This window comes from Herpailurus yagouaroundi, unplaced genomic scaffold, assembly GCF_014898765.1.
Source record: "Herpailurus yagouaroundi ecotype Mexico unplaced genomic scaffold, PumYag 180, whole genome shotgun sequence".
Taxonomy (NCBI): domain Eukaryota; kingdom Metazoa; phylum Chordata; class Mammalia; order Carnivora; family Felidae; genus Herpailurus; species Herpailurus yagouaroundi.
The window spans coordinates 3759033-3773189 of record NW_024412411.1 but is presented as its reverse complement, the minus strand read 5'-3'; the positions used below and the strand labels follow the sequence as shown (position 1 = coordinate 3773189).

Below are 14157 nucleotides of genomic sequence, written 5' to 3'. Positions count from 1 at the left end.
CGCAGTCGGTTAAGCGTCCGACTTCAGCCAGGTCACGATCTCGCGGTCCGTGAGTTCGAGCCCCGCGTCGGGCTCTGGGCGGATGGCTCAGAGCCTGGAGCCTGTTTCCGATTCTGTGTCTCCCTCTCTCTCTGCCCCTCCCCCGTTCATGCTCTGTCTCTCTCTGTCCCAAAAATAAATAAACGTTGAAAAAAAAAATAAAAAAAATAAATAAAAAAAAAAATTAAAAAAAAAAGATTATTTCACATTAATGTAATATTGCTAACTTGAATTTGGGAAGTTTTGTAGGACTGTATTTTAAAAACAAACCTACTGAGTTTTATAATTCTATAATAAAATGGAATTTACTTACACATAAGGAATTCATCCCTAGTTTATTTTGTACATAATTAAGTGATACTACATTAGATGAACTTAGGCCAATACTTGGGATCTGAAATATTTTTCCTTCAAAAGGGATTCATACACACTGAAAGACATCATATTTCCTCAAAGACTCAACATCATAAAAATGTTTACTTTGCGTTAATTTACATATTTAATGTAATCTTAATAAAAATACTATATGGGTTTTTTTTTCTGGCACTAGTTTAGTTGATTAGAAAGCTTATTTGTATATTATTCAGCCATAAAAAAGAATGAGATCTTGCCATTTGCAACAACATGGATGGACCTACAGGGTATTGTGCTAAGTGAAAGAAGTAAGACAAAGACAAATACCACATAATTTCACTAACATGTGGAATCTAAAAAACAAAACAAATGAATAAACAAACAAGAAGCAGAAACAGACCCACAAATACAAAGAACTGATGGTTGCCAGAAGGGCGGCAAATGGGGGGATGGGCAAAATGGGTGAGTGGAGTGGGAGATACAGGCTTCCAGATATGGAATGAATAAGTCACAGGGAATAAAAGGTATAGCATAGGAAATTATAGTCAATGGTATTATAATAGCATTGTATGGTGATGGATGGTAGCAATACTCATGGTGAGCACAGGGTAAGTATAGACTTGAGGAATCACTATGTGGTACACCTGAAACTAATATAACATTGTGTGTCAACCATACTTTAAAAAAAAAGTCTGTCTCTAAGAATAAGCAAGTAAAAGGAGCCAGGAAAATCTTAAAAAAGAATGAGGGAGAAGCTACCTCTACCATCTACTAAAACATACTAATAATAACTCTGTAGTTAAACAGGTAGTAGTGGCACATAAATAAAAAAGCAGGCCAGGATGTCTGGGTGGCTCAGTTGTTTAAGTGTCCGGACTCTTGACTCGTGGGTTCGAATCCCTGCTTGGGAGTCAATCAATCTCTCTATCTCTCTCTCTCTCTCTCTCTCTCTCTCTCTCTCTCTCTTCCCCTCCCCCCCGCCCCTCCCTTGATGGCACACTTTCTGTTTCTCTCAAAATTAATAAAACTTTAAAAAAACGTTGAAAAAAATAGGAAGACGATGGGATACAAAAGAAAATAAACAGATCCATATCTATGTGAAAATTTGGTATTTGACAAAGACATCATTTTAATCCATGGGAAAAATGACTAATTTTTATTGAGGTGAAATTCATATAATAGAAAAAGAACATTTTAATAAATGGTGTTACAGCTGGAAAACCTGTGGATAAAGATAAAACTGGATCTATCTGTTCCTCACTTTGCACATCAAGATTAACTTAAAATGGATGTAAAAAATGGAACCATTTTTTAGAAAAAAAAAAAAAAATGAATTCCTTTATAACCTGGGTGAAGGAAATGTCTTTCTGTGATTCAAAATCTAGAAGCAGCACATAGATAGATTTGAGTGCATTAAAATTAAAAAAAAAAAACCTTTTTATATAGCAAAATACATTATAAGCAAAGTAAAAAAGCAACTTGGAAAATATTTTTAACACTTAGAAATATCTTGAATACATAGAAAGCTTCAAAGAGCCACTTTGGAAACAGTTTGGCAGTTTCTTAAAAAGTTAAACATAACTTACCATGTAACACAGCGATTCCATTCTTAGGTGTTTACCAGAGGGAAATCCAAACACATTTCCATACAAAGATTTGTATGTGAATGTTCATAGCAGCATTATTCACAATAGCAAAACAAAAAAAAGGAAACTCAAAGTGTTCAGCAACTGACAAGTAAAATTTGCTGTGTCTACACAGTAGAATATCATTCAACAATAAAAAGAAATGGTGTATTGATACATGCTACAACATGGATGAATCTTGAAAACATTATACAAAGTAAAAAAAGCCAGTCTCAAAAGGCACTTACTGGGGTGCCTGGGTGGCTCAGTCATTTCAGCATCACCCGTGATTTCACCTCAGGTAATGATCTCACAGTTTGTGAGATCCAGCCCTGCATGAGGCTCTGTGTTGAAAGCTTAGCACCTGCTTGGGATTCTCTCTCTCCCTCTCTCTTTACCCTTCCCCTACTCGTGTGCATGCTCTCTCTCTCAAAATAAATTTTTTTAAAGGCCCCTTACTGTATGATTTCATTTATATGCCAAAACAGGCAAATCCATGAAAACAGAAAACAGAACAGTGGTTCCCAGGGGTTGGGGGAGGCAGAAGTAACTGGTAGCAGGTAAGTAGTTTCTTTATGGGATACTGAAAATGTTCTGGAATTAGTGACAATGACTGTACAGCCCTGAATATACTAAAAACTAATGAATGGTAGGTAAACTTGTAAAAGGGTGAATTGTATGGCATATGAATTTTAATTTTTTAAAAAAATTAACAAAAACAGAAATACTAGAATTTGCAACTTAATATGTGAACTTGAGCAAGCTTTGTCCTTTATTTCCCCATTTGTTCGAATGGCTTCTTAAAGCTTTCCCAGGAGGCCTGATACTCATTATAAATTTAAGAAGTTGAACGAAGGACTATCTAATCAGATACAGATTAATAGAAAGCTTAAGGGGAAAAAGTGATATTACAAAAAATTCAAAAAAGAGCTTCTACTTCATAAAGAAGCCTTTCTCACAGTTTTCATAAAGAAGAAGCCTTTCTCATGGTTTTCAATATAAAATAATTTACTAGTTATCATTCTGTAAGAGCTTATGTCAGGAAGCATAAGTGCTTTTCATGTATTATCTCATTCTCATAGCACTCTAAAGTAAGCAGAGATTAAAAGAAAAAACAAAAACAAAAAAAGACTAGAAGAGGTTAAATGACTTGACCAAAGTAAATACTTAAGCTGAGCTTCAAACTCAGATCTCCTTATCACTTTAAAAATAACAATTTCTACACCAAGGTATAACAAGAACTAAACGTAAAACAAGAACAACAATGGACTAAAAACCCAAAGTCTAGGTTTGAATCTTGTTTCTGACATTTGATGATTATTTTTTTAGGCAAGTCAAAGAACATTCGAATTTTCTCATTAAGAGAAAATATTACCCCTTGCCCTAATTTACCTCATAAAATAATACAAATAGGCACTAATATATACCTTCCAGTTAAAGTACTGTAGAACTGTTAAGAGGTAATTACAGAAATATAGTACTATTGGTAAACCAAAACTATGTTGAAAAATGAATGGTTTTAATAATCTATAGTCTCTCTAATGGTAACAGAATGTACTAAAGCAGTGATTTTCAAAACATACTCCTCTCAAGCACACCAGATGCGGCAGACTAAACATTTGTGTCCCGCTCCCCCCTCCAAACCCAAATTCATGTTAAATCCTAACATCCAATGTGATGGTATTTGGATATGGGGCCTTGAGAGGTGATGAGGTCATGAGAGTACAGCCTTCATGAATGGGATTAGTGCCCTCATAAAAGAGATGCCACAGAGCTTCCTTCCCCCTTCTGCCATGTGAAGACACAGCAAGAAAAATGCCATCTATAAACCAATAAACAGTCCCCACTGGATACAGAATCTGCCGGCACCTTGATCTTGGACTTCCCAGCCTCCAGAACTATCATACACTTCTGTTGTTTATAAGCCACCCAGTCTATGGTATTTTTTGTTATGGGCAACTCTAACAGACTAAAATACCAGTTGCAAGTAGGGATCCCAAATCAGAGTAGCTCCAAAATCTTTAATAAAAAAGTTCAAAACCACTGTTTTTTGGCATCATCTACTGGCTTCTATTAAGGAACAATGAAACCAGGATTTCAGGGCTTACCCAAGAAAAACTGTTGGTGTTCTGAAAAGGGAATAGATTCTAGAGACTAAACCTAGATTAAACCCTGGTTCTGCCACATACTAGTTGGGTGACTGTTAATCTCAAGTCTGAGTTTCCTGACTTATAAACGCAGAGAAATCTATACCTTGCAAGGTTGTGAACAGATTAAATAAAATAACATACAAAAAAATAATAAAGTAATATACATAAAGCTATTACTACAATGACTTTCACAAGGTACCTACTTGAAAAAAAAGTACTTGCTGTTTTTACATTACCTAGTGATACTCTGGAATTACTAAGTCTAATTTGAAAAACTACATTAAGGGAACTCAAGAAAAACCACAAACTCAAAACCACCCTGAATATATGAATACCTCTAAACAAGGTTTAGTGAAATTAAAGGAAAGAGATTATGAAAAACTGTTGAAAAAGTAAGTCATATAAGAGACTGTCAAATGAACAGGTCCAACCTAAAATTAAGAGATAGATGAGAGAATGGAAAATGATGGGTAGATAAGAAAAATGCAAATGAATGAATAGAAGAAATAAAGAAGAATGCTTTAAAATTGGTAGAAGTGAGACTTCATAAATCAAACCTGAGAAAAAAGACTGAATCCTAGACTATTTGCAATGAAATAAGAAACACAACTCAAATTAAGTATTGCCAGGATAACAACTATGAATCCAAAAAAACATAATGGGTCTCAGAGACTCAAGTCTCAGTCTTTACTGGCCCTACCACTAGGCTTCTACTGCCTTAGTATGAAGAAGAATTGACTTTGTTTTCTTTTTCTAATTTTTTTTTTTTTTTTTGAGAGTAAAAGAGACAAAGTGTGAGTTGGGGAGGAGCAGAAAGAGGGGGAGGGGCAGAGAGAGAGGGAGACACAGAATTCAAAACAGGCTCCAAGCTCTGAGCTGTCAGCACAGAGCCAATGCAGGGCTCAAACTCATGAACCCTAAGATCAGGACCTGAGCTGAAGTCAGACACTTAACCAACTGAGCCACCCAGGCACCCCGAGTTTGTTTTCTTATTCACAAAAAATATTATCTCCTGCCTCTACGTTTACCTACAGAATACAGAATTCTCTGAATTATTTCCTCAACTATACAGTGAAACCATTTCAAAGCTCTCTTTTTAGCACAGGGAGAGAGTATATTACCACTAACTTTAGACTTGGCTGAGGCCTGCCTATGTTTCAATAAGGAAATAGAAAAGAAAAATATAGGAAAACAAGCCACCTGAGGAGCACATAAAATTCACCAACACATGCTCTTCTCTTCATAATATTATAAAGAAGCATCTTCCTAAATAAGTTTATTTCCCAGAACAAGCAGTTAACAAAGAAGACCAAAGCATCTATTTAAAGAGGGTAAGTTGGAGTGCCTGGGTGTTCAGTCGGTTAAACATCTCGGCTCATGTCATGACCTCACAGTCCATGAGTTGGAGCCCCACACTGGGCTCCAGGCTGACAGTGCAGAGCCTGCTGGGGATCTTCTCTTCCCCTCTCTGCCCCTCCCCTGCTTGTGCTCTTTCTCTCAAGATAAACAAACTTAAAAAATAAAGAGGGTAAGTTACTAACAATTATACAATCTTCTAATCACCAAGTTTTCCCTTTATTTTCTTTTACTGTTCTTCTTCAGTTTTTCACCTTCAGAGAACCTGTTTTAACAAAGTGAGAGGCTGACCTCTAAATTTATCTACAGCATGTATAGTTATTAAAAACCTAATATTTTTATATATTTTTACAGAAGAGGGTTTGTGTACTAAAGGACCAAATTTTAGATTAAAAAATGCACTAAGACATATATACCAATGATAAATGTTACATTGATTTTATACTCCAGGTTAATTTTCCCAAATAATCTGTCATGGATCAGTTTCCACATCCTCCTTATTCATGTTACAGTCTTACTTTTCTGTCTTTTAACGCCAAAACAATATCCATCTTACCTTCTACGAGGCCTTCTACCACCTCTGTCTATTATGCATCAAATACCTATCTACTGTCGAGGTTTTCTCACTTTTCTACTGTGCATCATAGTCAGGTCTCCACTTCAATTCTTAGTTTCCTTCCCTGTTTTTTTCAACCACCACCCCCAATTCTCACCACCTCTCTATCCCACTGTTTTAATTTATAGGATTCTCCTTTCTTTTTATTCCAAGGACCTACTTTCACAGTTATGCATCTACTGTCCTCATCTCCTTTTTGATCAGTTTTTGTACATATTACTTCTTTAGAACCTAAGATTCCTCTTCCCTAGTTTTTATTCCAAGTACAGTATATCTATCAACCCGTTTCTAGAATCCCAAACACACCCTCTTGGCTACCTCATACCTATTCATTCTTTCTACCCCTTTTCTCTGTAGTCACTAGTCTGCAGAATACTATTTGATACCACAAATACCCCTGAAAACCAACTGCCTACTCAATTGTCTCTACTTTCCAGTAATTACCTCTCCCATGTTCAACTCATCCTCTCTTATACCTAAGGTACCCCCTAAACCGACATAAGCCATTCAACAACCTAAAATTCCCCAAAACTATCTCTTCAACACAGCTCCTGCCTTCCCAGTAAATGGATTTCCCCAAAATATATAAGCAGCTACTCTCAATGCTTCATTAATTCTGAGTCTTATCAAACCAGTACATAGCTTCCATCAGACTTATTTGCCTGGCAAAAATCAACTGCCCAAATTTCCTCTTTAAGCTTCCCAGACTATATCTACAGCATTTCCATTCACTAAACCCCGTTCCCAGTCATTTCTCCATCTCTAGAGCCCATGGTCATTCTCTCAGCTCATCACTCCTACCCTTACTCCCTACCCTCACTTCTCAGAACATTCCCATTGCTCTTAACAGTCTAATTGGCTATATTCCCCATCTTTCCTTAGTCCCGTTCTCAGGCTTTCTCAATTCTCTCTTAAAAGATCTAATCTAATCAACCCCTCACTCCCTGAATCTTCCTCTTACACCTCCAAGGACACTCTCTAGAACCTTCTGCTCCCTAGTTCTCTTTCCTTCTCCAATCCTGCCTCAGGTGTTCCCACTTCCCTCAGCTTTTCTAGTATCTAGTTCTTTCCGTCTTCTTACTACTTCCAAATCTTTCCCTAGTTGTTCTCCTAAATTCCCTCAACTTTTCTCTCAGTCATTCCCCATTTTCCTCAACCTTCCCTGGCAGCTATTCCCCGACTTTCCTCACCTCTACCACCTTTCCTCAAACCTCATCCATTCCTTCTTCTGGAGGTGCCTCCTACATCTCTTAAATTACCCTCTCAGCTTCCTCAATCTTTGCCTCATTCCCTCCTTCCTTCAATACTATTTGTCCTCCAATTTCCATTGACTTGGCGCCTCCCCTAGTTCCCAAATCTACGTTCAACACCATCTAAACGTCTCCAGGCCGCCGCCAACATTCTCTCTCATCCTTAGCCTCCCCTGCCGTGCCACTCTAAACGCCCAGAGACACCATTCTCCAATGGCCGGCGCCTGGCCTCTAGGGAGACGGGGTATGGGTCACGTACCCCATTCGCATCTTGGCTCCGCTCTGGCTGCCCCCGCTGCCGGGTAGAGGTGGGCGAGAGGGCAGGCGGCCGAGGTGCATGCTCTTCTCTAGGGCCGACATGAAGTGGAGGCCTCAGGTAGTCAAACAGTAGCCGGAGCTTCGTCCCACGCTAAGCGCGGCCCAACCGGTCACAGCTCGCTCCCTTAGCGACGCCCAGTGCCTTTGGACAGCACCCAGCTACCGGCAGCACCGCCCACCGCCCACCGGCTCCGTAAACTCCACCCCCTCTCCTCGGCGATTCCACCGGAAGTACGCAACAGCCGTTCACAAAGAAAGCTGGGTAACGGAGTCTACGGATCTCTCAGACCAACAGAGAACTCATCGACCCTCGCCGGAAAGACAAGCGCTCCTAAAGGCAAATGCATCCTGGGCAATGAAGTCCTCAAAAGGCATATCCCTTTGCGCTTGCGCAGCTGAAGGCGACAGCGGTCAACCTCGTAGAGGTAGTGTAGCAAAGCATCCTGGGTGTTGTAGTCTATTTGCGGGAAGAAGGCTTTGGCGCCTTTCCTTTTCACCGCTCCTTTCAGACGGTTAAGAGGAAGAGCTTTTTCTTCCTGCTTCCCAGGCTGCCCAGCGGCTCCGGTTGCCGGGGAACGCAGGCGCCTCGGGAAGGGATGGCGGGAGGTTACGGCTTGGGTGCTGGAGCCGGAGTTCAGTTGGTGAAGAAAAGCTCTGGCTCGTCATGAAACAAAGAAAAGGCCAGGGGCCTGTCGGAGCCCGTGGCCGCAAGAAGAGAGGTAACCTGAGAGACCAAAGGTTGAGGAAAGAATAATAAGGTGGAGTTGGGAGCAAGGTGTAGAGAATTCCAGGGAGACTCCCCCACCCGCCTGTAAAAAGGGTGGGAGAGAAGTAGGAAGGGGGAAATAACCAAGGAATCTGAAGGTTAGAGAGGGCAGTTACCCCTCCAGCGAAAGGGAAGGAAATAGGTACTGAAGTAGGAGATCAAAGCGGGCTAATAAATGGGGCGAGGTGAGGGCTAAAAGGGTGCGGGCAGGACGCTTCTAAAGAAAGGAAATAAAAAAATTCCAGGATTTTAAAAAACTTTTTAAAGGGAGGTGTAATTGACATGTAACATTATCTTAGCTTCAAGTTGTACAATTGTTTAGATATTCCCGTATATTGCGAAGTGATCGAACAGTACGTCCAGTTAGCATCCATCACCGTACATACTTACTAAAAGTTTTTTTCATGTCATGAAAACTTTTAAGATGTACTCTTTTAGCAACTTTCAAATATACAGTACACTATTAACTATAGTTCACTGTGCTGTACTTTTATATCCCTGTGACCTAGGAGTACTTTTGATAGCAAGGTTAAATGTGTGTGTGTCTGTGTGTGGGAGGGCATAGCTTTGGAGTTCCACACGTACTGAAAGAAACATAAGTTGGAGAGGTGGTATGTCAGTAATTCTAATTGGCAAAGATCATGTTGTATGCATTACTGTAAATGTTAGTTGAATGAGCCAAACATAAGACTGTCATGAAGTATGAAGGGCTACAGGCAGGAGTTGGGAAAGATAGTTGTAGAGGAGAGAAAAAGAAAGTGGGGAGTGACAAGGTGAGGTAGAGTGCAGGTAAAGGCATGAGGATCTTTGAAGGATCTGAGAGGACTCAACCTACTGTCTGAGAACGTATCTCATCCAAGCTTTTTAAAGATAACTAAGGAAGTTTTGAGGCAGTGACTTTTCCTGCAAAGAATGATGGGAGGATATGAAAAAGAAGCACAGATGTATTCAATGCTAGTGCTCCCTATGTCAAACAGTCAAGCATATTTGGTTGATAGGAAAATAAAAATTGAAATAACATAAGAATGCCCTTCTTGCTATACCATCTATATATGCAGTAATGCTCATATACACACCTGTGTATTATTTTTATATTGAGACTAGTTATACGTAAAGATTATGGTGGGTCTTTTTCAGCTATAGAGAGCAGAGAGGGTGTTCGCTTTAGAAATCCAAAAACTTTTATATAGATTTCTTGATCTGATATACTCCAGTATATTTTCTTGTTAGGCATGACCACTCTCTGAGGGAAAAGAGGAATAGGAAGGTGTGTGTAATATAGGAATGGTTTCTTTTTTTTTTTAAGTTTTAAATTTAATTCCAGTATAGTTAACATACAGCGTTATATTAGTTTCAGATATACAGTATAACGATTCAACAATTCTATGCATTACTCAGTGTTCATCATAAGTGTGCTCTTTAATACCCATTACCTATTTCACCCACCCACCACTCCCCCACCTCTCCTCTGGTAACCATCAATTTGTTCTCTACAGTTAAGAGTCTGTTTCTTGGTTTGTTTCTCTTTTTTTTCCCTCCTTTGTTCATTTGTTTTGTTTCTTAAACTCCACATGAGTGAAATCATATGGTATTTGCCTTTCTCTGACTTATTTTCCTTAGCATTATACTCTCTAACTCCATCCATGTTGTTGCAGATGGCAAGATTTCATTCTTTTTTATGGCTGAATAATATTCTATTGTATAGATATAAAGGAATGGTTTCTTAAATTTCTTCTAAATCATGGTTAGGAGATAACTATGAATGGAAGACCATCAGGGTCATTAAAGGAAAGTTTTATAGAAAGTCATAATTAAATGCCTTGTTTACATTTATTATCTGTCTGAAATCAGAAGCCAATAAATATTATAAAAGCCAATGAATATTATGAGCCCAGTGCTGGAGTAAAAAATAATGGCAGAATCTGAAGATGATAGTGTCTGTCTTCAATGACTGAATGATGTTGGCCGGAAAGAAAATACAAAATTTAAGGTGGTCTTTATTGAAACGCTTAATCATTTGAGCATTGAGTGAAGGGAGGAGTTATTGCTGTTTCATGTTTAGTGATGGTTTTAAAGTAAGAGAGGTAGAGCTAACATATCTTAAAACCTGAACTTTGCAACAATAAACAACAGTACTTGGGAGAAAAATTTCAACTCCTTCTGAGATTTTAAAAACCTATCTACTGTATCATTATATTTGTATTTTTAAAGTGGTATCTTTTTTTTATTGAGGTATAGTTGACACACAATGTTATGCTAGTTTCAGGTATACAGCAGTGATTCCACAAGTCTATATATTATACTGTGCTTACCACAAGCATAACTGCTATCTATCCCCATACAACGCTATTACAATACCATTGACTATATTCCTTATGCTGTACGTTTTATCCCTATGATTTATTCATTCCATACTTGGAAGTGTGTGTCTCCCATCCCCCTTCCCCTCTCCCCACTGGTGACCGCCTGTTTTTCCTTTGTATTTCGGGATCTGTTTCTGCTATTTTTTAAGATTCCACATGTAAGTGAATTTGTCTTTCTTTGTCTTATTTTACTTAAGCATAATACTCTGTAGGACCATCTGAGTGGTCTCAAAGGCAAGATTTCATTCTTTTTTTTCTTAATATTTATTTATTTTGAGAGAGACAGTGCAAGCGAGGGAGGGACAGAAAGAGAGCGGGAGACACAGAATCTGAAGCAGACTCCAGGCTCTGAGCTGTCAGCACAGAGCCTGACATGGGGCTCAAACTCACGAACTGCGTGATCATGACCTGATCATGACCTGATCATGATCTGGTGGCCACTTAACTGACTGAGCTACCCAAGCGCCCCTGTGTCCTTTTTTATGGCTGAGTAATAACCCATTGTGTACGTGTACCACCTCTTCTTTATCCATTCATCTATCAGTGGACACTTGGGTTGCTTCCACACCTTGGCTAGTGTAAATGCTGCAATAAACATAGGGGTGGATATATCTTTTCTCGTTAGTGTTTGAATTTGGGGGGTAAATACCCAGTAGTGGAGTTACTGGGTCATATGGTATTTCTGTTTTTAATTTTTTCTAAATTTTTAATTGTTTCTTAATTTCTTTTGAGAGAGAGCACTCATGCATAAACTGGGGAGGGGCAGAGAGAGAATCCCAAGTAGGCTCTGCTGACAGCGCAGAGATTATGAAATCATGACCTGAGCCGAAATCAAGACTGAGCTGAAACCAACTGAGCCAACCAGGAGCCCCTATTTTTAATTTTTTAAGGAACCTCTGTATTATTTTCCATAGTGGCTACACTAATTTACATTCCTCCCAGTGGTGCATGAGGGTTCTTTTTCCTCCACATCCTAGCCAGCACTTGTTATTTCTTGTCGTTTTGATTCTAGCCATTCTGACAGGTGAAAGGTGATATCTCATTGTGGTTTTAATTTGCATGAAATGATAGCTTTCAATTAAAGAGGAGTTTGTTTTCACATGTTTTAAGCTGGTATTATGTTCTTTACTTACAATAACTTGAATCAGACCCTGAATATGAATTAGTTATATCATATGCTTAGGTGGGGGTGCCTGGGTGGCTCAGTCAATTGAATGTCAAGTCCAACTGTTGATTTTGGCTCAGGTCATGATTTCATGGTTTGTGAGTTGGAGCCCTATCTCAGGCTCCATGCTGATGTTGTGGAGCCTGTTTGGGATTCTCTCTGCCCCCCTCATGTGTATGCTCCCTCTCATTTTCTCTCTCTCTCTCTCTCTCTCTCTCTCTCTCTCAAAATAAAATAAACTTAAAAAAAAAAGTGGCTTAAGTGACTCGGTAAGTTATTCTGTGGTTTGGTTTGCTCTTTATAGGATAAATGTTCTCCTGGTAGAGACTAATATTTGTGTGTGTTCTCATTCAAAAAGCAGATTATATGTTTCTATATTTAGTCTGAATTTTGACTTAGTGTTTTTGGATTCCTCCACAGGTTTGAGTGACATTTCTCCATCTACAAGCCTTCCACCTCTGGTTGAAGGCCAGCTACGCTGCTTTCTGAGACTTACTGTTAATAAAGTCATATGGAAGATTGCGAAGCCTCCCACTTGTGTACTTGTCCGAGTGAGATGGTGGGGAGAAACATCAGATGGAACCCTTTTTTGTCCCAGGGACGCATTGCAGACTGAACCAAAAGCTGTCAGAACAACTACACGTTATGCTGTTCGCTGTGGTCCAAAGCAGTTTACCTCTTATCTAACTGGTATGTTTTTGTCTTATCATTTTAGCTTCAGGCCTAATAAACATGTGTTATGTTGTTAGCAAAGGGCATTATCGTGTACATAGTATCTATGGCATTGTTAATTATTAAGTGAAAGAAGTTTTATAATAGCCACCATTTATTGAGAGTATACTATGTGCCAGCAGTTGATACATATTGTTTCTAATCCTTAATAACCCTACAAGAAAAATATTTTCTGTGTTTTATAGGCAATGAAACTAAGGTGTAAAGATAAAATGAATACTCTCTAAGGTTACATAGTTGATAAATGGCAAAACTAGGATTTGAACCAATTTCGGTCTGATAACCAAAACTCATGCACTTTTCACCACCCCATGCTTCTTTAATAGTAACTGTAGTCTCTGCTCTGGGACTCATGTTAAAGGAAGAAAGGGATGGATAGATAATAGATAGATAGATAGATAGATAGATAGATAGATAGATAGATATGTCTATGTATAAACTTTACTAAAAATACAAGATACTACATGGTAAGTGAGTGGTTTAATGAATTAGTAATATAGGTTTTCATGGAAGGGAAGGATCCCTTTTTAATATTTATTTTTGAGAGAGAGAGAGAGAGCGCGCACCCATGAGCAGGGGAGGGGCAAAGAGAGAGAGGGAGAGAGAATCCCAAGCAGACTCTGTGCTAACAGCACAGAGTATAACATAAGGCCCAATCCCATGAACTGTGAGATCATGACCTCAGCTGAAATCAAGAGTCAGACGCTTAACTGACTAACCCACCCCAAGAAGGGGTCCCATTACAAGAAACCAGGAGACAAGATTTCTTCATTTCTGTTCAAAGAAAGCATTCTAAATCTACTATGTTATTTCTGTATTCAGGTCAGGCTTTCCCATAAACACATTTTGGATGGTGGGTTATTTATCAAATCAATCCATTTCAAGTAAAAAAAAAAAATCAGGTATCATGTAAACATTGTTGGGCTAAGAATACTGGAGAATCAGGGGTTAATTAAAGGTTAACTTGTCCCAAAGAAGCTTATATTCTATTAAAATTTTTTTTTGAAAACATCACAATATAAAGAACAAAACACTTGGTCATTCGAAAGATATATATTGAACTCTTAGCATGTGCTAGACATTGTGCTAGGCACTGTAGGGAATTACAAAAATGAATCAATTTAATCAGAATGGTATCTAATTCTAACTAAATTCACAGAGTAGTTTAGTTACAATACTAGATAGGAAATGTTAAGTACTGTTATAGGATACTCATAAATAATCTGGGTACTATAAGCCTAATTTAACAAATGAAGAGTGGTTAAAAATTCTTTAGTAAGAGAGGTGCCTGGCTGGCTCAGTTGGTTAAGCGTCTGACTGTAGATTTTGGCTAAGGTCATGATCTCACCATTTGTGAGATCGAGCCTTGTGTAGGGCTCTGCACTAACAGCACGGAGCCTGTTGGGATTCCCTCTCTCTCTCT

The 14157-nt window shown here is 38.7% G+C and overlaps 2 protein-coding genes across 9 annotated transcripts in view; one reads left to right on the top strand and one right to left on the bottom strand.

The window, feature by feature from the left end:
• PPME1 (protein phosphatase methylesterase 1) overlaps positions 1-7867 on the bottom strand; it is an 89501-nt gene extending 81634 nt beyond the window's left edge. The window contains exon 1 of one of the 2 annotated variants that reach the window (XM_040489318.1): positions 7650-7867. In XM_040489318.1, the coding sequence (XP_040345252.1) occupies positions 7650-7750 (101 nt within the window). In that variant the 5' untranslated portion in view covers positions 7751-7867. The remainder of the gene's footprint in view (positions 1-7649) is intronic. The other variant, XM_040489319.1, reaches the window with a different exon arrangement.
• A 302-nt stretch (positions 7868-8169) lies between these two features.
• C2CD3 (C2 domain containing 3 centriole elongation regulator) overlaps positions 8170-14157 on the top strand; it is a 148274-nt gene continuing 142286 nt past the window's right edge. For 6 of the 7 annotated variants that reach the window (XM_040489300.1, XM_040489298.1, XM_040489297.1 and 3 more), the window contains exons 1-2: positions 8170-8427; positions 12423-12692. In XM_040489300.1, coding sequence (XP_040345234.1) covers positions 8373-8427; positions 12423-12692 — 325 coding nt within the window. In that variant the 5' untranslated portion in view covers positions 8170-8372. Of the gene's footprint in view, positions 8428-12422; positions 12693-14157 lie in introns of those variants that run through there. The other variant, XM_040489301.1, reaches the window with a different exon arrangement.